We start from the raw sequence: 27,183 nt of genomic DNA on the forward strand, positions 1-27,183 counted from the left end.
TTAGAGTCAGTGGACTCACCCATATTCAAGAACTGGGAGTCCCACTCCCTACTGAGGTCCATGTCTGAGGCAGTTTCACGTTGTGCAACACTAACCTCTACAGGAAATCCAGGTATGACCTTTGTAAGGCCATCAGAGATGCCAAGAAGCAATACCAAACTAAGTCTGACCAACCACACAGACGGCCATTGTTAGTGGTAAAGCTTAAGTGACAAAGCAAAGTCGAGTACAATCATTGACAACAGCACATTCTGACCCGACAACTCAATGCGTTCAACCTCACTTTGAACAGAAGGGCGGTGAAGCAACATCACCTATTCCAAAAGACTCAGATGCACCTGTATCCATGGTGACCACCCAGACATTAGATCAGCCTTCTTGACAGTGAGCCTGCAGAAAGAGACTGGCCCAGATGCAGTCCCCGGCCGTGCACTCAGAAACTTGTATGGACCAGCTGGCCACAGTATTCGCACACATCTTTAACCTCTCCTTCCTACATTCCGAAGTGCCCACCTGCTTCAACAGGCCACCACCATCCCAGTGAAAAATCATGCAACGTGCCTCAATGATTATCACCCGGTGGCGCTGACCTCCATGATTATGGAGTGCTTCGAGAGATTAGTCATGGCTCACATCAACTCCTGACGACTAAATTGTCTTGATTCTTTGCAGTTTGCTTACCAGTGCAACAGGTCCACAGCAGATGCCGTCTCCCTGACCCTATGCTCATCCCTGGAACATCTGGATAACAAGGATACCTACATCAGGCTCCTATGTATTAATTACAGCTCTGTCTTCAACACAATAATTCCAAACAAATTCATCCCTAAACTCCGTGACCTAGGTCTTGTCTCCCCGCTCAGTCACTAGATCCTTGATTTCCTTAGCCAGGGACCACAATCAGTGAGAACGGGCGACACCTTCTCCACCATAATCCTTACACCAGTACCCCACAAGGCTGGGTACTCAGCCCCCTACTACAGTCCTTATACACTCATGACTATGTGGCCCAATTCCACCCCAGCTCCATTTACAAGTTTGCTGTCAATACCACTGTTGATCTCAAACAACGACACGTCAGAGCACAAGAAAGAGACTGAGTGCAAGAGATTGATGTAAAGACAGCAATCTCTCCATCAACATAAACAAATGAAGGAGCTGGTCATTGATTTCAGGAAGCAGAGTGAAGGGCACGTCTCTGTCTGGGTCATAGTGCTGATGTGGAGATGGTCAAGAATGTCAAGTTCCTGGAAGTGAAGATCACCAACAATCTGTCCTGGTCCACGCACGTTGACCATTGGCCAAGAAGGTACAACAACACCTCTACTGCCTCAGGAGGCTAAGAAAATGCAGCATGTCCTCAATGACTCTTGTCAATTTTTATAGATGCGCCATAGAAAGCATTCCAGCTGGATGCATCACAGCCTGGTATAGCAACTGCTCTTCCCAAATCTGCAATAAACTACAGAGGGCTGTAAACACAGCCCAGTCCACACAAAAAAAAAACAGCCTTCCATCCATTAACTCCATCTACACTTCCTGCTGCCCTGGGAAAGCAACCAACATATTGAGATGCCTCCCACCCTGGTTATACCTCTTCCACTCTCTTCTATCAGACGGAGGTTAAGAAAGTTTGAAGACACATACAAACAGATTCAAGAAAAACTTCTTCCCTGCTGTTATCAGACTTTTGAACAGACCTCTCAATGGTTAATTCTGATCTGTCACTCTCTCTGCACTTTCTCTGTGGCTGTAACGCTGTATTCTGCACTCTGTTCTGCTACCCTTGTATGATACAATCTGCCTGTAGAGCATGTAAAACAACACTTTTCACTGTATCTCAGTCCATGTGACAACAATCAATCAATCAATCAATGAAATTGATCCAGTTTTGCAAGGCCTCCTTGATCCACGCAGTTGAATGTGGTCTTGATGTCAAGGGCTATCAAGTTGCTGTTGTAATGCAGTAAATATGGCAGTCAATTTACACACAGCAAGATCCTACAAGCAACATGGAAATGACACTCATTGATGTTAGTTGAGAGATAAATGCCCCAAATATCACCTTCACCATCCAGATAGACAAGGGCAGCCGATACAATGCGACTCCACCATCTGCAAGTTCCCCTTCAAATCACTCAACATCCTGACTTGGAAATATACCTCTGTTCCTTCAGTGGAACTGGGTCAAATCCTGGAATTCCCTTTCTGGGGACAATATGCATCTATCTGCTGCACATGGACTGCAGCAGTTCAAGGATGCAGCTCACCACCACCTCCTCAAGGTCAGCCACGGATGGGCAATAAATGCTGGGCCAGCCAGAGATGCTCATATCCCTGGAAAGATGGAAAAACAAGCCATGTGCATCACCTTTTCCATCAGTGGAAGTGGGAATTTTCTAGGAAGCTGTAATGTTGGGTGTAGAATTGTGATTCAGTGGCTTATCAACATAATGGTTAGGCAGAGGTCTAACTGACTTCCCTCTCACAAAGCTATTTCCACTGCGTACATAAGATTAAAGGTTTTCCAAAAATCTCTGCGCTCCGATCTTAAATATGTAACAAGAAATGGGGAAGCTGGTCATTAGCAGTAAAGGGCATGTGAATAGTAATTGCATTCTAACTCCCCGCTCCCCGCCTTACCTCCGGTTAACATCAGGGCACATGTGCAGTGACAGTTGTCATGGTCAGCATCTCTGGTGCTGAAACTTGCTCCATGAAGAGCCAGGCTGCTCTGATGTCCTGCCGTTCCACTGTATCCTTTCAGGAAAAGCCTGCCGAAGAGAGGGCGGAATGAGAATCTGGAATGATTCTTTTCATGCAGATGTGTGTTAGCTATTCAGCCACAGTGGGTAGCCCCCCCGAGGCGACCCCCCCTCCTTCAGCTGACACAGACCCTCACGTTGCTGTCCGCATCTGATAGCCGGGCAAGTGTACAATACCTTTCGGGAAGCGTCAAACGATAATTCTGTCGGAGCCTTCGTTCGTGAAGACCAGCAAAAACTTTACAAACACAGTCAGTCAAAACTGGCACCAATGTTTCAAAGGGGCCAAAGCTGTTCTCGCTCTGAGCCAGTCTAGGGGCAAGGAGAGAGGCCAAGAGCTCATCCAAACAGAGATGGCAAACAGAGTTGCCTGGCTGGCTGGCTGGAGGGACTGGGATGGAAGGTAAGTGTGGGTAAGGGAGGGCTGTGGGAGGGCGGGCAAGGAGGGAGTGTAGAAGGTAAGGGCAGGTGCGAGAGGGATGGAGGTGCAGTGGAGTGGTGTAGAGGAGGGCTGAGACTAAGTGGATGTGATGGGGTTCAGGGAGAGAGTGGTGGGAGCTGTGTTGGGCTATGGTGGGGTGGGGAGACAGGTGGGGAGGGGAGGAGGCTTTGTGGTGGTTAGGGTGGGGTGGGGAGGTGTGTGGTTGTTGGAGTGGGAACATGGTGGGCGTGGTGCACTGCACTATAGGGAGGGTGGGGTGGGAGTTTTGGTGTGGGGAAGCTGTTTAAAAGCCCATCTGGGGGCTTTCAGACTTTGCGAATGGGTTACAATGAAGCAGCAAAGATCCTCAAGCCATGCCCACACCCCACCTCACCCCCTTCTCCTCTGAATCTCCCCTCACCCTGCCTATACACCTCTGCAACTAAAACTGAAATTTCTGGAAAATCTCAGCAGGTCTTGCAGCATCTCCTTGAGGAAGGGTCAAGGGACCTGAAATGTTAACTCTGATTTTTTTTTCTTCACAGATGCTGAGCTTTTCCAGCAACTTCTGTTTTTATAACTGATTTACAGCATCTGGGGTTCTTTTGGCTTTTACTGCCAACTCTGCACTCGCCCACCCACTCCTCCCGTCTCCCCATCCACAAACCCTTCCCCACCCTCCTCGGCCCTATCCATCACTCTGTCTCCTTGTCCTGCCTGCACCCCAAATCACCACCCAGCCCTGCCCTCACCCTGCACACACACTGCTCACCTCACCCACCATGCTCCTTTCCCTTTAATCTGTGCTGCTGTTGTGTAGAACTCCAAGGTGTCAGAGTGCTTGGTGGCTGCATGGTTTCCAGGGAACATCGCTGCCATTCCCCAACTAACCATCTCATGCCTTTTAAAGGAGTGTCCCTGAATCCATGAGAATCAAGCTCCAGGGCTCCGTGCTAAAAATTCCTTACCAGGGAAATATTCCCTTTCTCATCATTCACACTGTCAGGACCCATTAGAGCTTAATGAAATTCAATGAGATTGTCTCTTATTCCTCTAGCCTCCACAGAATAGAAGCCAATCTTCTCACCCTTCTTGCAGCCCCCTCCTCCCAGAGTACTGGTAGCTCTCGGTGCGGTTAGTGAGATCAATCTGCTTTGTGTTTGAGGGAAACAGTGAGCATCCGGAACCAGAACTTTGGGGATTTGCCAAAACTGTTCAGAAAAGCTGTTGGGATGAATCATGAGGTGTCAGAGAGAGTGACATGACTGAGGGTGAACTAGTGAAAAGGCTTTTATCCAGAAAGTTTAATCGTGTTGGATAAACAATCAATTGGACAAGGGAATGATCCAGTTACATTCTTCAAGGATACCACACTGACTGAAGTACAAAACTGTGAGCAAATAGTCTGTCCCATCAGAAAAGTCTTAAAAAAACACGTCACTGTTTGTATTGGCCACAGGATACAAGATTTATTGCATCTCATTTGTGACAATTCAATCCCTGATCTTATATTTCAGACTGCTTATACTTCTGCGTGAGGTTCTTTCAGTTCCTATGGTCTGTTTGTCACTCCTTCTCTCACAAGTTCTGCCTTTGTGTGTCTGTCTCCAGTTGGAGTCACAGCCAATTTTAGCTCTGTGTTCCTTTTTCTCTCTCAGGGTCTTTGAGTTTCTGCGTGCCGTTCTCTCTTATTGTCTCTCTCTCTCTCTTTCTGCCTCAGTCTGGATGCTTCTGTCACTATCTCGCTTTGCCTTAATCTGTGTCCTTCTCTCCCACTGTCATTATTACACTGTTTCAACATGTGTCCTTCTCTCTCAGTCTCTGTTACACTGTTTCAGCCTGAGTCCTTCTCTCTCTCTCTCTCTCTCTCTCACTGTCTCTGTTACACCGTTTCAACCCGGGTCCTTCTCTCTGTGTCTGTGTATGTCTCTCTTTACTCTGTCTGTCTGTATCTTGTTCATGCCCTCCATGTGTTTATTCTTTTTTGAACCTGTCTTTACTTCTGTGCTGAATTTATTCTCATTACATTCAAATAGATGAAGAAATTGAGCCAGTCTGATGAAGCACCCCAAGGTTGATCAGCTGTGCTCTCGTGTTTAGACGGGGAATACAGTGAGAAAGTTGGATCAAGATGGAACAATCGGGAAGCAATGTAAAGGTGTAAATGCAAAATATCTGTGTGTCTTTCAGTGCCAGTGTATCTCACTTGAATGGATAGAGACCTACGAGCAAGAAACGGATTTGATGGCCTTTCATATCATTGTGGGATCCTGCTGTGTGAGCATTGGCTGCTGTGTTTCCTACAGTACATCTTGGCTGTTCATCACAGGAGGGAAACTGAAAGAAGGAGTGGGGTGGGATTTGAAGCAGATCCAGTTAAGATCAGAAACTGGGCGTACATCTGAATGAGGTTTCATTGAAACGTATTGAAGCTCTTAGAGTGCTTGATGGGTAGAAAGAGGCTGTTTGCCCTGGTTGGGGAGTCTATGTGGTGCCACAGTCCCAGGCTAAGGGCGCTCTCATTTGGGAATGGGACAAAGATTGATAAACTCTTTCACTCAGACAATTGTGAACCTTTGGAATTCTCTTCCCCAGTGCTGTATTGAAGACAGATCGATTGATTTTAGTCTGAGGATATCAAAGAATACAGGGAGATTGGTGGGAGATGGAAGATCAGTCATGATTAAACTAACTAGCAGAGCAGGATGAGGATGTACAATAGCTCTCTCCACATTTCAGAACACAATTTGCGAACACACTTCAAAGTTGTGTATTCAGCCCAGTCTATCATGCAAGCCAAACTCTCATCCATTGAGATACCAAGGTGTAGAGCTGGATGAACGCAGCAGGCCAAGCAGCATCAAAGGAGCAGGAAGGATGATGTTTCGTGCCTAGACGCTTTTTCAGAGGGTCTAGGCCTGAAACGTCAGCCTTCCTGCTCCTCTGATGCTGCTTGGCCTGCTGCGTTCATCCAGCTCTACACCTTGTTATCTCAGATTCTCCAGCATCTGCAGTTCCTACTATCTCTCCCATCCATTGACACCATCTACACTTCTCATTGTCTTGGGAAAACAGCCAACATCATCAAAGACCCCTCCTACCCTTGCTATAATCTCTTCCAACCTCTTCTGTCATATAAAAGATATCAAAACTTGAACATGCATACCAACAGGGTTAAGGACAGTTTCTTTCCTGCTGTTATTAGACTGCTGAATGGATCTCTCAAAGTTCAAACCAAATGTTGATCTTGCTTTTTGCGCACCTCCTGTGCAGCCATAACCTTTTTCTCCTCGATCCGTCTAAACACCCTATGATCTGTATGTCCTTGTATGTTATGAGCTGTCTGTATTGCGTGCAAAATAAAACCTTTCACTGTACTTAGGTAAGTGTGACAACAATAGATCAAATCCCATAATGATACGAAAGGCCAGCAAATCTGTTTCTTGCTGATTGGCCTCTATCCTCAGTTGAGATGCATTTGCACTGAAAGACCCACCGATAGAGATACCTTTGCATTGCTTCCTGATTGTTCCATCTTCATCCAACTTTCTCACTCTGTTTGCCCCATTTAAGATAATTCTTAAATTCTTAAACAGACAAAATTCATTAAACCTTAGAATAGGGTAAGCATGAGACATTGCTAAGCTTTGTGTGCTCTCACCCTGCAACCTGGTTGTCTTTGCTGGGCTTATCTTCCAACTTTTCATGCAGATTATTTAACAATGGATTATTGCACAGTAGCTTTAATCAGTTTCTACCTAGCTCAGTTGGCTGGACAGCTGCTTTATGATATCAACAGTGTGGGTTCAATTCCTGGACTGTCTGAGCTTACCACGAAGGACTCACTTGAGACATGGTAACCCTCATATTAAACCATCACCAATTGTCTCTCTCTAATAAGACAGCAGGCCCATGCTGACTTTACCTTATACAGTTTAAAAAAAATTATTTAAACAAGAACTTTATCCATGATCTTGGCTAACACTTGCAAAGTAATAAAATCTGGTATGATGACTCCAAGAACCACTGGAGCCTTGGAAAGTGTGGAGTGTGATATTGTTTGGAAATCATTCGTTTTACTTGGAGTGACTTTTATTAGCCTCTCAGTGACCATTTTCAAGCAAAACCAAATGCAGTACCTGTAATTCTGCTTCTCACTGCTCAAGTGGAACTTCTCATATAAGGAATAGACTTGGTTTCCATCCCAGTCCCTCAGCTCGATCCGTAACGAGTGCACCCGTTGACTGGTCAGCAGATAAATGGCCTCATTCCCCAACCAATACTCGCCTGCTCCGTCTCCAAAACCCTGCCAGAAGACAGTATCAGTGTGAGAACAGCAATCAAGGGAATCACTTCACCAGGAAAACAGAAGGAAGAGCAAACTTGCATTTCTCTGGCACCTCTCACATAGCTTCAGGATGCCATAAAGTCCTTTCACATACAATGAAATTCTTTTTAACAGAAGTCGTAGAAAGCACCTCCAAATTTTCTGTGACTTGCAAACGTACTATGTAAAGATAGATACAAAGAATTGAAACTGAATAAAAGTTGAGCATATGTCATTGATATGGTAATTATTGTCACAGTGATCACAATTCTTGCTCCAACATTCATTTACACAACTGAGAAAGTGATACAACTTAAAAATCAAACTTTTAAACTTAATATAATTGGGGCATGTAGAACATAGAACATTGCAGCACAGTACAGGCCCTTCGGCCCTCAATGTTGTGCCGGCCTGTCATACTGATCTCAAGCCCATCTAACCTACACTATTCCATGTACATCCATATGCTTGTCCAATGACGACTTAAATGTACCTAAAGTTGGCGAATGTACTATCGTTGCAGGCAAAGCGTTCCATTCCCTTACTATTCTCTGAGTAAAGAAACTACCTCTGACATCCGTCCTATATCTTTCACCCCTCAATTTAAAGCTATGCCCCCTCGTGCTCGCCGTCACTATCCTAGGAAAAAGGCTCTCCCTATCCACCCTATCTAACCTTTTGTCTGACAAAAGAGGCCCTGAGCAGCATCATTAGCATTGAAAGAAGTTGCCAGATAGTCTTCCCAAAGTTCAGGGAAAATCGGAACAACAAAGAGCTCCATTCCTCCTCTTGAAACCAGAAGCATATTCGCAAGACCCAAGGTGGGCATTTCGAAGACAAAGCAGGTGTGAAGAAGGGTCGCTGGACCCGAAATGTTAACTGTGATTTCTCTGCACAGATGCTGCCAGACCTGCTGAGATTCTCTAGCAATTTCTATTTTTGTTTCTGATTTCCAGCATCTGCAGTTCTTTCAGTTTTTCGTTCAAGAGGAAAAATGGACGGAATTTTACCCACTCCTTTGTCTGCCCTGTTGTTATTCTCTCTCTGTCTCTGGGTTCCATCTCCACCTATCATTTACTCCTCATCCCTCCTACCATCTCATTTTCAGCGTATATACCAACCTTTCCTAGTTACAATCAGTTCTGAAGAAGGGTTACCGGCCCCACAAGGTGAACTCTGCTTTCTCTCCTCGGATGCGGCCAAATCTGTTGAGTTTTTCCAGCAATTTCTGATTTTGTTTCAGATTTCCAGCAACTGCAGTTCTTTCCTTCTTTTATTTGACGGGCAGCAAGAATGCTCACATCCCACGAATGAAGAAATAAATCAAGGATCAGTCTATCCATCTTACATGACTGTAAAGAAAGCTGGTATGTGTGAAAGCAAGAGAGAGCTCCCTTGTATCTTGGGCAGATATCATCAAGATGGATTGACTGGGCACTATTGCCATACTGCTGGAAAACTGGGGCCTTGCTGTGTGCAAATTTTCTGACATTTCCTGCATTATAACATCTCTCCCCTCCAACTCCAAAGCCCACGGACTTTAGAGCCTACAGTCCAGAATGAATGATATATTTAGACTCTGAACAAATACACGTGCATAAACATGATTGCAGAAGATATGCAGGCGCGGGGGATGTTGATGACAGAGACAAATAGAGACGGGGGAGAATTAGAGTTGGATGCTATATAGAAAAATAGGAGGAGAGATTTGCTTTATCTTTGGGTAGTTGCATCAGGCATTGACTGTGATCCATGTTGATTCTGATTGGATTACTTCAGAAATGGATTTGCAAACTTTTGCAAAGCAGCATCTCACCGTGTTCAGAGACAGCTTTCTCAGCTTGAGAGTTGGTTTTGCTCTCATTCTACAAGGCCTTTTGCCAAACACATTCTTTTTGTTTTGGAATGTTAAGATTATTGGCAAAGGGACCTCCCCCATGGGAAATCTCCTTCTCTTTCCAAGTGAAAGATGGGAGCCCCACACTTCTCTCAGCTTTCTGTAACCCCACAAGGATTTTGAGGCATCGGGGAGAAGTTATAAAGTTAAGACTTTGAAAGACAACTATAAGCAATAACTAAAGAAGGTGGTCCTCTTTTCTTCAGAAAAGGGAAGGCTGGAGGGGACCAAATGAAGATCTATAAAATTGTGAAAGCATTTGAGAATAGATTCCATGTAGATGCTCATAATCGGAAGAGAGATCAGAGCTAATAGTCAAAAATATAAGGAGTCACTAATAAATCCAACAGGTAAATCAGATAAAACTCCTTTACCAAAGGAATGGTGAGAATGTGAGATTCACTCCCAGGTGCTCTAGTTGAAAGGCTATAATGCAGATGCTTTTAAGGGAAAATTAGTATAACAGGGAGAAAGGAATAAACAATACAGTGGTGGAGTGAGATGGTTGAGGGGCAGTGAGAACAGTCCTGTGAAAGTGAATGATTGGCCTGGTCTATTAGGGCTGAATGGCCTGTAAATTCTATGTAAGATACAAAGGAGCGGATAGATCAATACCGGGCCAGTCAGTCTGAACCAAAGCCTGAATCCATAAGACCATAAGACCATGAGACATAGGAGCAGAAAGTAGGCCATTGAGCCATCGAGTCTGCTCACCCATTCAATCATGGCTGATAAGTTCCTCAGCCCCATTCTCCTGCTTTCTCCCTGTAACCCTTGATCCCCTTGACAATCAAGAACCTACATATCTCAGCCTTAAATGTGCTTAATGACCTGGCCTCCACAGCCTTCTGTGGCAGTGAATTCCATAGATTCACCACTCTCTGGCTGAAGAAGTTTCTCCTTATCTCCGTTCTCAAAGATCTTCCCTTTACTCTAAGGCTGTGTCCTCGGGTCCTAGACTCTTATACCAATGGGAGCATCTTTCCAACATTCACTCTGTCAAGGCCATTTAGTATTCTTTAGGTTTCAAATCGAATCCCCTCGTCCTTCTAAACTCCATCAAGTGTAGGCCCAGAATCCTCAACCGTTCCTCATATGTTAAGCTTTTCATTCATGGGACCATTCTCGTAAACCTCCTCTGAACTCGCTCCAGGGTCAGTATATCTTTCGTGAAGTATGGGGCCCAAAACTGCACACAATCCTCCAAATATGAGCCTGACAGAGCCTTATAAAGCCTCAGTAGTACATCCCTGCTTTTATATTCAAGTCCTGTCAAAATAAATGGCAAACTTGCATTTGCCTTCCTAACTACTGACTCAACCTTCAAGTTTACCTTAAAAGAATCCTGGACTAGAACTCCCAAGCTTCTTTGCACTTCAGATTTCTGAATTTTCTTCCCATTTAGAAAACAGTCCATGCTATTATTCTTCTTACCAAAGTGCATGACCTCACACTTTCCCACGTTGTACTCCATCTGCCACTTCTTTGCCCATTCTCCTAGCCTGTCCAAGTCTTTCTGCAGCCTCCCCACCTCCTCAATACTACCTGTCCCTCCACCTGTCTATGTCTTAGCCAGAATGGCCACTGTTCCTCCATGTGGATCATTAATGTACAAAGTGAAAAGTCGTGGTCCCAGCACTGACCCTTGTGGAACACCACTTGTCACTGGCTGCCATCCTGAGAAAGACCACTTTATCCCCACTCTCTGCTTTCTGCCAGAAGCCAATCTTCTATCCATGCTAGCACCTTGCCTCTAACACCATGGGCCCTTATTTTACTCAGCAGGCTCCTGTGTGGCACCTTGTCAAAGGCCTTCTTGTAGTCCGTGGAGATAACATCCATTGGCTGTCCTTGCAGAGGTGCCAAGGCCACAGAGAGTGAGAGTCCTACTGAGAAGGGCAGGTGGCAGTAAAGGTGGCACCACCTGATGTATGGAGAGCACCAGGTAATGTCTGGCAGTGGACTCACCAGCCAGTTGTGCCATTACACTGACATCTCTGCGTGGGCATGTTGTACTGTACTGACTGGTCCATGGAGTGTCAACAGGTCTTTCTCACACCAATCCATCCATTCAGCAGCGCCACCGGCCATTAAAACAACAACAACAATAAAGTGCATTGGCATAGTGTCTGTACTAAACCTCAAGCTGCTTCAAAGAGTGTCATCAGGCAAAACCTGACAGTGTGCAACATCAGGAAATATTAGGACAGGTGATCAAAGGCTTGGTCTAGAGGCAGATAGAAGGAGTAGCTTAAGGGAGGAGTGTCTTAAGTGAGAAGTGAGAGACTCAGTGAGGGAATTCCAAAGCTGGGGCCTCTGGCAGCTGAAGGCTCAGGCACCGATGGTGAGGCTGGTGCAAATTCATTGGGTATCTCGGGGGTTCAGGGCCTGCAGAAGTTAGAAAGTTCTCTCACTTTATTACTGCCAGGCCTTGGGTGCTGTGATATACCAGCCACTTTAAAAAAAGTCATATGAACAAAACAAATATAAACAGGAATATAAACAGTTACAATATCAACAGTTTCTATGAGGCACTGTGTCCTTGTACCCAGCCACTCACATTTAACCCTTAAACTCCAGTGGAAAAGTTTGTTCCTGAATATTTTTTCTGAGCTGAGTAATGGGGAATGGTTTTGGGATGTGTTGATGTTGTGTAAGGCACTATATAAATGCAAGGTTGTTCTATCTTCTCAGAGATATACTCCTGGGTATGTATTAACACTTCAATTTACACATGTACGCATTTGGGAGTCCCAACCAAATTCTCACCCCCACCACCTCTGAGGCTGATGACAGTGTCCACCCCTTTACTTAAAAATAATTATCTCAGTTCCACCTAGACTTGATCTGGGTTCATTGCTTAATTGCAGATTGAGTTTGCTTCCATTCCTTTCTTTCATTGACCCATCAAGGCAGCAATTCTCTGAGGATTACGTACTTACTGCTTGGTTCTGACAGTGCTCATTACATTCAATAAAAATCTGTGTTGAATGTTATTTTTAAACTCAATCTGATTCTTGTAGGCTCACAGCTTTCCGTGTAATCAGAGATCTTTCCCACACAGTCAGCATGTTTAGTACCAGCCTGGCTTGGTCATTCTAGATCAGCCATACAGGGAGCTTCAGGTCTGGAATCATTGAATAAGGGTGATCATGTCAGTCACTGGCTTCCAGTCCAAAGTCTTAATTAATTCAAGACCAAAGCAAAGGCAAAAACAAATCCTTTTCCCGTTTTACAACTAAGGCAGCTCTGCCCCCAGTATTTTTCTGCTGTTTTACTGAAGTCAGGATCAACTTCGTCACAATCCCAGTTAATGATAATGCAGGACAAATCTGAGCCCAGTGTAATACATAGTTTGAGAGACCACGGTTTTATTTTGCAATTTGTTTATTGTTGTGGTCAGTCAATTCAAACCTCCAGATATACATGGTTCTGTCCACTATAGAATCCAAGATTCCAAGTCATAGGAATTATACATTGTGAATCTTATCACAAGGTGTACAGGAGCACAGGAACCAAACTCTTTTCAAATCTCTGCATATTGAACATGAACTGCAAGGGTTTGACATTCTAGTCAAGATATTGGGTGGTGTTCCATCATAAAAGGTGCTAAGCTGGGCTTTTTATCTCCTCTGTGAGATAGACAATTTTTTTTATTAGGCAACGGTATCAACGGTTATGGGCCCAAGGCAGGCATGTGCAGTTATGTGACCAAACGGCCATGATCCTCTTGAATGATGGAGCAGGTTGAAGGGGCTGAAAGGCCTACTCCTCTCCCTAGGTACCTCATAGCAGTTATCTCTTGGACATATTGGTGATCAAGTGTCATAAACGTATGATAGTCATGAACAAATCCTAAAGGGAATTCAGGAAGAAAATTCCCACCCAGAGATTGGTTGGAATGTGCAATTCTCTATCACAAGGGCTAGCTGGGATGAAATGTCCTGGACCAGTATTTATCCTGAAACCACCAACACTAAAACAAATTATCTGTAAATTGGTCTTATTGCTGATTGTGAGAGTTTGCTATGTGCATGTTGGCTGCCTCAATTCCTAAATTATAGTGAGAGTTTTCTTTTGACAGGGCATTTTACCTGAATGGGTAGTGATGATATGAATTCCTGTCACAGAACAAACAGGGCACTGATACTGTCACATTGAAGAATCTAACAGATATTTATTACAACTGATAACTATGCACAGATATTGCATTCCTTAGGCATTTAAATTATTAGGTTACAATATAGGAACATATTTCCAGTCGTACTTTAAAGCATTTGAGGTAACATGGTGTATGAGACTCTAATACCTTCAAAATTAAAGCACTTTGGATTGAGGGTAATTTACGCCGTACAGGATTTGGAATTGTTTGACAAGCTGGAAAAAGAGATGTGGTGACTAGCTACCCCAACCTTCCCCACTGCCCCCACTTCCTTCTCACCCCCCCCCATCCAACGTACTGACTCCCCTCCACCCAGTCCCCCCACCACCCAATAGAGATCAGGGCTTGAGCCCAGCTATTCACAATATCAGTGAGGGGTCCAACAACAACATTTCCAATTTGGCTGATGTTTCGAAGCTAGGTTGGATTGTGCGTTGTGAGCTGAATCCAGGGGGGCTTCAGAAAGATTTGGATAAGTTGAGTGAGTGGGCAACCGCATGCTAGGCGCATTATCATGTGTATAAATGTTACAGTATGATGTGAAAAGCAGAAAAGCAGAGTACTATTTAAAAAGTGACTGATTGGGGACAGTAGATAGGGATTTAGGTGTCATTGTACATCAGTCAGTGGAAATAAACAAAAGCAGGTGTCGCAAGCAATTACTATGTTAGCTTTCATAGCAAAAGGATTTGAATTCAGGAGGGATGCCCGACTCCAGTTCGACCAGTACTGGCTGCAGTTTGGTTTCCCGAAGATGGGATAGACGGAGTGCAGCAGAGATTCACTCGGCTGATAATGGGGATGGCAGTACTGCCCCATGAGGAGACATTGTTTCAACTGGGCCTATATTCACAAGGGTCTAGAAAAACGAGGGGGGATTCTGATTGAAATGTGTAACATCCCAACAGACTCGATATAGGGAGGAGTCTGGAACCAGACAGTCTCAGGATAAGGGGTGGGTGATTTAGGACAGAGGTGCGGAACCATTTCTTCATTCAAAGGGTAGTGACTCTGTGGAATTGTCCACCACAGAAGGCCAGGTCAATGAGTATATTTAAGAAAGAGTTAGATTTTTTTGGATAATAAAGGCATCAAAGAGTATGAAGAAGGAGCAGGAAATTGACTTTGAGATAGAGAATCAGCCATGATCATTTTGCAAAGCGGAGCAGGTTCAAAGGGTGTGAATGACCTACTCCTGCTCCAAGTTTCCAGTTTCTATACACTATGATGCTGTGTTGATGTCTCTTAAAAACACATTGACATAGTGACACACTATCATTTTATGTCACTCCGCGTGATATCAAGATACAGTTGGAGACATTGGACACTGCAAAGGCTGTGGGCCCTGACAACATTCCAGCAATATGATTGAAGAGTTTTTCTCTAGAACTTGCTGCTCCCCAACCCAAACTCTTCCAGTGCAGTTACAACACTGACATCGTGGAAAATTTTCCAGGTATGTCCTGCAAACAATAAACAGGACAAATCCAACCCGGCCAATTACCACCCCATCAATCTACTCTCAATCATCAGTAAAATGATGGAAGGTGTCACCAACAGCGCTACTGAGCAGCACCTGTACCCGGTTTGGGTTCCGCCAGGGCCACCCAGCTCCTGACCTTATCACAGCCTTGGTTCAGACGTGAACAAAAGAGTTGAATTCCAAAAGAAAAAGGACATAACACACATCACAAGAGTGACTGTACTTCACAAAAATACTTTAGTAGTTGTGAGCACTTCAGGTTGTCCCAAGCTTATGAAAGATGCTATAAGTGTGCAAGTTCTTTACCCACCATTTTATATTCCCTCCAGTTCCTCTGAAAGTCTGTGCTGCCATTCACCCTCCTCTGTATAACAGTCCAGCCCCCACCACTGGTCTCCATGTCACAGTAAACCTGCAGTGAAAAAGAGGCAAATGTTTACAGTCACAAGAGTGCAAAGCCCAATGACATTGGAATGTCACCTGTTTAAATGGAGGCCTTGAAAAGATGCTGATATTATGAGCAGGCAATGCTGGGAAATAACCATCTCCAATAAGGGACACACTAACAACCATCCTTGACATTTAATCATGTTACCATCCCTGAATCTCCCTGCGCAGGTGGGGGAGTCGCAAGGAGTCTATAAAATTGGAACAGGACTAGACAGGGCAGATGCAGGAAGGATGTTCCTAATGTCTGGGGAATCCAGAACCAGGGATCAAAGTTTAAAGTTCAACATCAACTGGACTCACCACATAAACATAGTGGCTACAAGAGCAGGTCAAAGGCTAGGAATACTGTTATGAGTACCTCATACCCTGTCCCCCCAAAGCCTGTCCACCATCCACAAGGGACAAGTCAGGAGTGTGATGGAATACTCCCCACTTGCTTGGAATGGTGCAGATCCAACAACACTCAAAAAACTTGACACCATCCAGGAAAAGCAGCCCGCTTGTTTGGCGTCATATCCACAAGCATCCATTCCCTTCACAAGCATCCACTCCCTCTGCAAGCACCCACTCCCTCCGCAAGCATCCACCCTGATGCTCAGTAGCAGGAGTGCGTGCCATCAGCGAGACGCACCACAGAAATTCACCAAACATCTTTAGATAGCACCTTGCAAACCCACGGCCACTTCCCTCTAGTAGGACAAGGGCAGCAGATACTTGGGAATGCCACCACCTTCAAGTTCCCCTCCAAAATACTCACTTGGAAACATATCATGGTTCACTGGGTCAAAGCCCTAGAAATCCCTCCCAAAGGGCATTGAGAGTCATCCTATACAATATGGAATGTAATGGTTCCAGAAGGCAGCTCATAGCCATTTTCTCCAGGGCAACTAGGAATGAGCAGTAAATGCTGACTCCAGTGACACTGACATTACGCGAGCGCATAAATAGAAATGAGCACACGGTATGGCAACACAGTGGTTGCTTTCATTTCAAACACTTCTCTGTAATGATAGAATGGACAATATAAAAGTGGACCCAGAAGGTAATTCCTGCAATGTGTTTGCTCTTATTTTGTAACATACAGCTGACAATAAACAGATACCAAATATATCAACTTCTCGGATCTACTGCCACCAATGCGCAATCCAGACTGATTGCTAGGATGGCAGGACTGACATATAAAGAGATTCTTGATGATATTCACTGGAGTTTAGAAGAATAAGGTGGGGGAGTCGCAAGGAGTCTATAAAATTGGAACAGGACTAGACAGGGCAGATGCAGGAAGGATGTTCCTAATGTCTGGGGAATCCAGAACCAGGGATCAAAGTTTAAAAATATGATAGGCCATTTAGGTCAGAGATAGGAGAAATTTCTTCAACTGGAGAGTGGTGAGCCTGTGGAATTCTCTGCCACAGAATGTGGTTGAGGGCAAAATATTAAATGTTTTCAAGAAGGAGGTAGATACAGTTCTAACGGCTAAAGGCAGCAAAGGGTATGGAACGAAAGCAGGAACAGGCTACTGAGTTGGATGATCAGCCGTGATCAAAATGAATGGTGGATGAGGTTCAAAGGGCTGAATGGCCTACTCCTGCTCCTGTTTTTCTATGTTTCTATGTCTATCTTACAAGGCAGTATAAAGAAAGTCAGTTAGAATAGGTAGCAGGTAGATGTTATGAGATTGAAAGAACGTTTCGCTATTAACTGTTGAGCACTGATATACAGCTGGATCTGGGTGTACAGGTCCATAGGTCCCTGAAAATGGCAGCACAGGTGAATAAAGTTGTCGAGAAGGTCTACAACATCCTTGCCTTCCTCAATTGTGGCATCAAATATAAAAGTTGGCAAGTCATGTTACAGCTGTATAAAACTTTATTTAGGTCATATTTGGAATATTGCGTGCAGTTCTGGTCACCACACTATCAAAAGGACATGGATGCTTTGGAGATGGTGCAGAGGAGATTTACCAGGATGTTGCGTGGTCTGGAGGATTTTAGTTACGTGGAGAGTTTTGATAAACTTGGATTGTTTTCACTGGAAAAAAGGAGGCTGAGGGGTGACCTGATAGCGGTCTACAAAATTATGAGAGACACAGATAGGCTGGATTGTTAGAGGCATTTTCCCAGGGTGGACAGATCAACAAGTTCAAGGTGAGAGGGCGGGGGGAAGTGTAGATGAGAAGTGTGGGGAATGTTTTTCACACAGAGGGTGTTGGGTGCCTGTAACGCACTGCCAGTGAAGGTGGTGGAAGCAGGCATGTTACCAACATTTAAGGTGTATCTTGATAGACACATGACCAGGAGGTGAACAGAGGGATAGAAACCGAGTATGGGCAACACATAGAGTGTCTAAACATATAGTGTGTAGGGGACTACCTTGGAAATAGCGACCACAATTCCGTAAGTTTTACAATACTCATGGACAAGGATAGGAGTGGTCCTAAGGGAAGAGTAATAAACTGGGGGAAGGCCTACTACACCAAGATTCGGCAGGATCTGGGGAATGTAGATTGGGAGAAACTGTTTGAAGGTAAATCCACATTTGATATGTGGGGGGCTTTTAAGGAGAGGTTGATTAGTGTGCAGGAGAGACATGTTCCTGTGAAAATGAGGAATAGAAAAGGCAAGATTAAGGAACCATGGATGACAGGTGAAATTGTGAGACTAGCCAAGAGAAAAAAGGAAGCATGCATGAGGTCTAGGCGACTGAAGACAGACGAAGCTTTGCAAGAATATCTGGAATGTAGAGCGAATCTGAAAAAAGGGATTAAGAGGGCTAAGAGAGGACATGAGATATTGCTGGCAAACATGGTTAAGGAAAATCCCAAAGCCTTTTATTCATATATAAAGAGCAAGAGGGTAACTAGAGAAAGGATTGGCCCACTTAAGGACAAAGAAGAAAAGTTATGCGCTGATTTAGAGAAAATGGGTGACATTCTTCACGAGTACTTTGCATCGGCATTCACCAAGGAGAGGGACATGATGGATGTTGAGGTTAGGGATAGATGTTTGCTTAGTCTAGGTCAAGTTAACATAAGGAAGGAGGAGTGTTAGTATCCTAAAAGACATTAAGGTGGACAAGTCCCCAGGTCCGGGTGGGATCTATCCCAGGTTGCTGAGGGAAGTGAGAGAGGAAATAGTCGGGGTCTTAACAGATATCTTTGCAGTGTCGTTAGACAGGGGTGAGGTCCCAGAGGACTGGAGACTTGCTAATGTTGTCCCCTTGTTTAAGAAGGGCAGCAAGGATAATCCAGGTAATTATCGATCGGTAAGCCTGACGTCAGTGGTAGGGAAGCTACTGGAGAAGATACTGAGGGATAGGATCTATTCCCATTTGGAAGAAAATGGGCTTATCAGTGATAGGCAACAGGGTTTTGTGCAGGGAAGGTCATGTCTTACGAACTTAATAGAATTCTTTGAGGAAGTGACAAAGTTGATTGATGCGGGAGAGGCTGTAGATGTCATCTACATGGACTTCAGTAAGGCGTTTGATAAGGTTCCCCATGGCAGACCTGATGTCATCTACATGGACTTCAGTAAGGCGTTTGATAAGGTTCCCCATGGCAGGCTGATGGAGAAAGTGAAGTCACATGGGGTCCAGGGTGTGCTAGCTAGATGGATAAAAAACTGGCTAGGCAACAGGAGACAGAGGGTAGTAGTAGAAGGGAGTTTCTCAAATTGGAGACCTGTGACCAGTGGTGTTCCACAAGGATCTGTGCTGGGACCACTGTTGTTTGAGATCTATGTAAATGATCTGGAGGAATGTGTAGGTGGTCTGATCAGCAAGTTTGCTGATGACACTAAGATTGGTGGAGTAGCTGATAGTGAAGGGGACTGTCAGAGATTACAGCAAAATATAGATAGACTGGAGAGTTGGGCAGATAAATGGCAGATGGAGTTCAATCTGGGCAAATGCGAGGTGATGTATTTTGGAAGATCAAATTCAAGGGCAAACTATACAGTAAATGGAAAAGTCCTGGGGAAAATTGATGAACAGAGAGATCTGGGTGTTCAGGTCCGTTGTTCCCTGAAGGTGACAACGCAGGCCAATAGGGTGGTCAAAAAGGCATAGAACATAGAACAATACAGTGCAGAACAGGCCCTTCAGCCCTCGACGTTGTGCCAGCCTGTGAACTAACCTAAGCCCATCCCCCTACACTATCCCATAATCATCTATATGCTTATCCAAGGACTGTTTAAATGCACCTAATGTGGCTGAGTTCACTACACGGCATATGACATGCTTTCCTTCATTGGGCGGGGTATTGAGTACAAGAGTTGGCAGGTCATGTTGCAGTTGTATAGGACTTTGGTTTGGCCACATTTGGAGTACTGTGTGCAGTTCTGGTTGCCACATTATCAAAAGGATGTGGATGCTTTGGAGAGGGTGCAGAGGAGGTTCACCAGGATGTTGCCTGGTATGGACGGTGTTAGCTGTGAAGAAAGGTTGAGTAGATTAGGATTATTTTCATTAGAAAGGCGGAGGTCTACAAAATCATGAGGGGTATAGACAGGGTGGATAGCAAAAAGCTTTTTCCCAGAGTGGGGGACTCCATTACTAGGGTCATGGGTTCAAAGTGAGAGGAGGAAAGTTTAAGGGAGATATGTGTGGAAAGTTCTTTACACAGAGGGTGGTGGGTGCCTGGAACGCGTTGCCAGCGGAGGTGGTAGACGCAGACACGTTAGGGTCTTTTAAGATATATTTGGACAGGTGCATGGATGGACAGGGAGCAAATGGACACAGACCGTTAGAAAATAGATGACAGGTTAGACAGAGGATCTTGATTGGCGCAGGCTTGGAGGGCTGAAGGGCCTGTTCCTGTGCTGTAGGTTTCTTTGTTCTTTGTCTAAATAAGGATTCGGAACAGGTGCAGGCTTGGTGGGCCAAAGGGCCTGTTCCTGTGCTGTTTTGTATTATATTTAATCTTACAGAACAAAAACGCTCCTTATCTCCATAGAAAGCTCAATTTACCTTTACTATTTTGCCTCATGAGTCAACAGTTTAAAGTCAATTCCTGATGGACCTTTATTCCAATTCATTCTTGGGATGTGGATGCCATTGGTAAGGGCAGTATTTAATGTCAGTGTGACGGTGATGGCGGACCATCTTCTTGAATAACACCGAGGAGCTGGCTATAAAAGAAAATCAGAAGTAGAGTCATACTGGACTCTGTTTCTCTCTCCACAGATGCTGCCAGACCCACTGAGTTTCTCCAGCAATTTCTGTTTGTGTTTTGGATTTCCAGCATCAGCAAAATTTTGAAGTTATTTCAGTAGATGGTGAGGTTGTTTCTCAACAAACGGTATCTATATGGATTTAGAAGCACACGCGAACCAAACCAGCCCATGATGAAGGATTTTGATCCCCTAATGGGAAACCAATGGCATTTAGCAACAATCAGGTAGTTTTATGGTCTTTGTTACTGACATGACCTTTTCCTTCCCCACTTTTCTAGGCTGGCTGACTTCCTGTAACCAAATCACTCTCTTAACTTCATAATAATGGCAAGGGGAAAGTTTTTGTCCCAATTCCCTTTGATTCCAGGCTTTCCAGGATTCTTTGATGACACATGTTGTTAAATGCAGCCTTGATATTGAGGGCAAGTGGAATGAACCTCCAGAGGAAATGGTGGATGTAGGTACAGAGGCAACATTTAAAACACATTTTGTCAGTACATGAATAGGAAAGGTTTTGTAGGAATATGGTCCAAATGCAGGTTAATTGGACTAGTTCAGTTTGGAAACTTGGACGACATGGGCAAGTTGGACTGAAGAGTCTGCTTCTATGCTGACTCCGTAACTCTGTTTGAACAAATACCCCCAATATCATCAGTCCTGACCTCTGAATGGCTAATTTAGTAGCACAACCACAGTCCCTCAAAGTTAGTCCTGTGCTGTATTTGCAGGCTCTTTTTGGGATTGAAAAGAGACTGGGTATAATTATTCACAATTCTAAAGAACATAATCAAGTGTCTGAAAGCAAATCAATGAATGAGTTTTTCTTTGCTTGACCCCAAAACAGCCGCATTCCATATCCACAGAAATCGAGGGAGAAAGAAACAGAGTTAACGTTTCAAATCTGATGTGATTTTCTTTGTACTGGATAAAGTGCTTGATCAAAAGAGTTTTATGGCAGGTCGGTAGCAGTACTGGGGAAGGAGGGAGCTGTTTTGATGGGATGGGTTCCATCTGAATCATGCTGGTATCAGAGTTCTGATAAAGAACATAACTAGGGCTGTGGATAGGGTTTTAAAACTAAATACTATTTGTGGAGGCGACGGGGGTGAGCAGTGGGTTTGGAGGGTGAGATCAGTTGCATGGAAAATTTTGGGAAAACGTTAAAGGGCAGGGGAAGGGCTCAGCAGAGGTTTTTAAAGTTCCCAGAATATGTAATAGGATAGACAGCATGGAAAGGGTTAGGAATCTAACATCTGGCACAGCAGACAAGGGGACAACTATGAGGAGGGAGACAGTCAATGCAGGATTGAGGGTGTTGTACTTAAATGCAACAGTATACAAAACAATGGAAATAAGCTTGTAGTGCATATTAAGTTGGCCGGTATGGTGGTGTGAGTATCACAGAGGTATGGTTGCAAGGGGATCAGGGCTGGGGAGTTAAATATCCAAGGATACAGATCCTATCGAAAGGACAGGCAGATGGGCAGAGAGGTCAGGGTGCCTTGTTAGTAAGAAATTGAATTAAACTGACAGCAAAAAGTGACTTTGAATCAGAAGGCATAGAATCTGTGTGGGTAGAGTTGAGAAAGCGCAATGGAAAAGAAGACCCTTATGGGAGTTGTGTACAGGCCTCCTGACAGTAGTGAGGATGTGTGGAAGAAAATAAACCAGGAGATAGAAAAGGCGTGCAAGAAAGGCTCTATTGCAATAACCATGGGGGACTTCAATATGCAGGTGGATTGGGAAAAGCAGGTTGGTAGTAGATCTGAAGAAAAGGAATTTGTGGAATGTCTACGAGATGGTTTCTTAAAGCAGCTTGTGGTAGATTCCATGAGGGAACAGGCAGCTCTGGATTTGGTGATGTATAATGAGGCAGACTTGATTAGGGAGCTTAGGGTGAAGGAATCCCTAGGGGGCAATGAGCGTAATACGATATAACTGACCCTGCTGTTTGAGCGGGAAAAGCTGGAATCACATGTAACAGTATTCTAATTGAGTAAAAATAACTACAAAGACATGAGGGAGGAGCTGGCCAGAATTGATTGGAAGGGAAGCCTGGCAGCAATGGAAGGGTTTCTGATGGTAATTCAGGAGGCACAGCAGAAACTCATCCCGAGGAAAAGGAAACATACTAAGGGGAGAACAGGGCAACCATGGCTGACAAGGGAAGTCAGGGACAGCTTGAAGGAAAAGTTAAAGCATACAATGTTATGAAGATTAGTGGGAACCCAGAGGATTGGGGAGACTTTAAAAACCAGCAGACAATAACAAAAATAGCAATAACTGGTGGAGAAGATGAAATATAGGAGTAAGTTAGCCTGTACTAGAGAAGAAAATTGCTGAGGTATTTTAGATATCTACAAGGTAAGAGCGAGACAAGAGTGGATGTTGGACCGCTGAAGAATGAGCTAGGATAGGCAGTAGTGGGGAATATAGAAATGGCAGAGTTCTGCAGGGATCTGTACTCGGACCTCTGCTGTTTGTGATTTACATGAATGGCTTGGATGAAAATGTAGATAGGTGGGTTAGTAACTTTGCAGACGACACAAAGGTCAGTGGAGTTGTGGATAGTGTGGAAGGTTGTCAAAGGAAGTAGCAGGACACAGATCAGTTGTAAATATGGGCAGAGAAATGGCAGATGGTATTTAATCTGGGTAAGGACGAGGTGCTGCACTTTGGGAGATCAAATGTTAAGGAAAAGCATGCAGTTAATGGCAGGGCCTTGAATAGCATTGATGTACAGAAGGAACTTGGGGTTCAAGTCCATAGCTCTCTGAAAGTGCCCAATCGAGTAGTTAGGGTGGTAAAGAAGGCGTAGGGCATGCTTGCTTCTATTAGTCAGGGAATTGAGTACGAGGGTCAGGATGTCACATTGTAGTTTTAGATGACTCTGGTTAGGCCACACTTACAGTTCTGCATTCAGTTCTGGTCACCACATTATAGGATGGATGTGGAGGCTTTGGAGAGGGTGCAGAAGAAGTTTACCAGGGTGCTGCCTAGACTAGAGGGTTTGATCTATAAGGAGAGGCTAGAAAAACTCAGGGCATTTTCTCCAGCATGGAGGGGAGACTTGATAGAAGTCTATAAAATTATGAGATGCATAGAAAGGGTTGACTGCAGAATCTTTTTCCCAGAGTTGAAATGTCTAATACTGGGGTACATGCATTAAGGTGAGAAGGGGAAGGTTCAAAGGAGACGCGAGGGGCAAGTTTTTTTATACAGAAAATGGCAGGAGTCTGGAACATGCTGCCAGGGGTGGTGGTGGAGGCAGATACAAAAGGGGCATTTAAGGGGCTTTAAGATAAACACATGAAAATGCAAGGAATACAGGGATTCAAACCAAGGGGAGGCAGAAAAGATTAGTTTAATTTGGTTTCTTATTCAGTGCAACATCGTGGACTGAAGGGCCGGTAATTATGCTGTATATTCTACATTTAAAGAGGTTTCCACCTAGTGGGAGAGGCTAGGACCCAAGGCACAGCCTCAGAGTGAAGGGATGACCTTTTAGAGCTGTGGTGAGGAGGAATTTCTTCGGTCTGAGGGTGGTTAATCTGTGCAACTTATTGACTCCCTACAGTGTGGAGCTGAACGAATCCCCACTGACACACAGACCATCCCACCCAGACCCATCTGCCTATAACCCGCCTAACCTACACATCTCTGAACACTACAGGCAACTTTAGCATGGCCAATCCACCCAACCTGCACATCATTGGGCTGTGGGAGGAAACCAGAAGAAACACACAGTCATGGGAAGAACATGCAAACTCCACATAGACAGTTGCCTGAGGCTGGAATTGAACCCGGGCCCTTGGTGCTGTGAGGCTGCAGTGTTAACCACTGAGCTACTGTGCTGCAGAGGTCTGTGGTGGCAAAGCCATTGAGTGTATTTCAGACAGAGATAGATAGGTTCTCGATTATTAACAGGTTCAAGGGTTACAGACAGAAGGCAGGAGAAAGGGGTTGATAAATGTATCACCTACGATCAAATGGTGGAGCAGATTTGATGGGTTGAATGGCCTAATTCTGCTCCTATATCTTAAAATGAAACATGCATTCACAGCCATAATTCTTTCCCCTGTAAAATGGAAGAAGAATCAGACCAGATTCAAAGCATTAGCTTTGTTCTTCTCTCCACAGATGCTGCGAGACCTGCTGAGTTTCTCCAGCTCTCTGTGTTTGTTTCAGATTTCCAGCATCAGCAGTGTTTTGGTTTTACACATTTCAATATTGGCCTCAGCAAACTCACCTGGCACGTAACGGGAGGCTGTGACACGCTATCATATTATTATCTCATTTTCTTATAAAATCTGAGCAATGGCGAGCAATTAGCGACTGACTTACTATAAATCAAAACGAGGAAAACCTCTGCTGACTAGAACCAAACGGTAAAAGCAGGGACTTGCTGCTGAAGCACAGCCAGTGAACAAGGGGTCAAAGGCCAAGAGCCAAGAGCAAGCTATGGGATCTTTCCCTCCTTCTGTAAGTGTCTGGGCCAGTCCCCATTTGGAAATAGTCCATTGGGGTAAATCCCTCAACTCTTTCAAAGCCCAGCCTGCTTCCAACTTACAACTCCACACTCACCCGTACACCACGCCAACTTTAGTTGGTCACGTCCCTGGTGTAATAATCACATGGCTCCCTGGATTAACGGTCCCATTCTCCTGACAAGCTTGCCATTGGTCACCTGACAATAGCCCGTAACGGGAAAGAAGCCAAAAGCTTTGACTGAATGAATTTTAACTGTCAAGGGAACATTTCTTTTCCACGAATCACATTTTAATGTTTTCATTACTCTGGAGATTTTTCTTGAGTTCTGAAGAGTAACCTGTGACAGAAAGGAACTTGTTACTGAACAGTACAGAGTCTTGGCAGCTACTTACCTTCCGATGTTCTGTCATGTTCTCAATGTGGATTGTGTAAATCCCACTCACATTGGCCCCAGATTGCAAGGCATCTGCACAATCTCTGAAGATCTTATCTTCCTTTTTACCAACAGCTGTTTGACAAAGAATTAGGTTAAAGAGCCGGCAGAGAAAAAAAAATCGAAGATTACACATGCTAGAAATCTGGATTTAAGTTCAGAAAACAGGTGAAAATAAGAAAAGGAAATAAGGAATAGGACCTGGATTCAGCCACTTCACTGCATCCCCTTCCCAATCTGTCATCTGGCTGGTCTTCCTCCTTATCTCCACCTTCTGACATTATCCCCATAAGCCCCTTGATTCCCTTAGTGAGTGAAGCCCTACCAACACCAGGCTGGAACATACTCAATTACTGAACTTCCATGGCCTCTGCGGTTGGGTATTCCAAAGATTCACCAAGCTCTCGGTGAAGACATTTCTCTTCATAACACGGTCTTCAGCCCGAAGTGAGACAATGATCTGGCATTGCAGATTTCTGAGTTAGTGCAACATTTTCTTAACATCTTAAGCCCTTTAAGAAGTTTATAAGGTTCAATTCAATCACATTTCATTCTTCTCAATTTCATAAAGTGAAGGCAGCTGCAGGGGGTGAGTATTTTTGCACATGTTCAGTCTCTGACTGGGGCTAGATGCTTGAAACTTGTTTTTTTTTCTTGTATGGATGGCCTGCATTTGTTGCTCACCCTAGTCATCCTTAAGCTGAATGACCGTCTAGGGCCACTTAAGAGCTCAGTCAAGAGCCAACTGCATTGCTGTGTGTCTGGAGTCACGTATATGCCAGACCCATTGAGGATGACAGATTTCCTTCCCTAAAGTCACATTAATGAACCAGATGGGAGTTATGATAAGTGACACATGGTTCAGTAGTTACTATTAGACAAATTTTGAACTGAATTCACATTTCACCTTCTGCCCTCTTGTGTTTCAAACTCATGTCTCCAGTACATTAGCCTGGGGCTCTGTACTACTCAGGCGAACATTGACAATAATAACACAATGTGGAGCTTGGGGGACACAGCAGGCCAGGCAGCATCAGAGGAGCAGGAAAGTTGACGTTTCAGGTTAGGACCCAAAAATCTGAAGAAGGGTACCAACCTGAAACAGCAACATTCCTGCTCCTCTGTTGCTGCATGGCCTGCTGTGTCCCTCCAGCTCCACACTGTATTATCTTGACTCCAGCACCTGCAGTTCTTACTATCCCTAACATTGACAATACATCACTCCCTCCCCTGGACTGTAAATCTAGGATCAGTAATGGGATTATAGTGATCATCCATTGTGGCAACCTGCCACCAGCCTTCCATTGACCCCAGAGCCACAGTAACGTGTTTGGCAAATAAATGCCCTCCAAATGGCCCTTTCAGTTCAGGGCAATTAGGGTTGGGTAACAGAGGCTAGCCTGGGCAACAATGCCCACACCTGATAAGAAGAATCACAGGGAAAACAGCTCAGGGTCAGTTGGACCTGTCAAAATGGAAGAGTAGATTATTTCGATGGGTAAGAGTGTAGAGGAACAAGGTGCAGAAATTGACTGCATCTCCTTTACAATCTGATCAAACAGTTTGATATCCTGCTCCTA

The 27,183-nt window shown here is 44.5% G+C and overlaps 1 protein-coding gene across 1 annotated transcript in view; it reads right to left on the bottom strand.

Annotated features, from left to right (window-relative positions):
• Positions 1-27,183, bottom strand: part of angpt4 (angiopoietin 4) — a 121,613-nt gene that overhangs the window by 14,798 nt on the left and 79,632 nt on the right. Inside the window, exons 5-8 of the mRNA XM_048550112.2 lie at positions 25,563-25,678; positions 15,366-15,467; positions 7,326-7,492; positions 2,644-2,774 (exon numbers count right to left, since the gene is read on the bottom strand). Coding sequence (XP_048406069.1) covers positions 2,644-2,774; positions 7,326-7,492; positions 15,366-15,467; positions 25,563-25,678 — 516 coding nt within the window. The remainder of the gene's footprint in view (positions 1-2,643; positions 2,775-7,325; positions 7,493-15,365; positions 15,468-25,562; positions 25,679-27,183) is intronic.

This window comes from Stegostoma tigrinum, chromosome 19 (assembly GCF_030684315.1).
Source record: "Stegostoma tigrinum isolate sSteTig4 chromosome 19, sSteTig4.hap1, whole genome shotgun sequence".
Classification (NCBI taxonomy): Eukaryota; Metazoa; Chordata; class Chondrichthyes; order Orectolobiformes; family Stegostomatidae; genus Stegostoma; species Stegostoma tigrinum.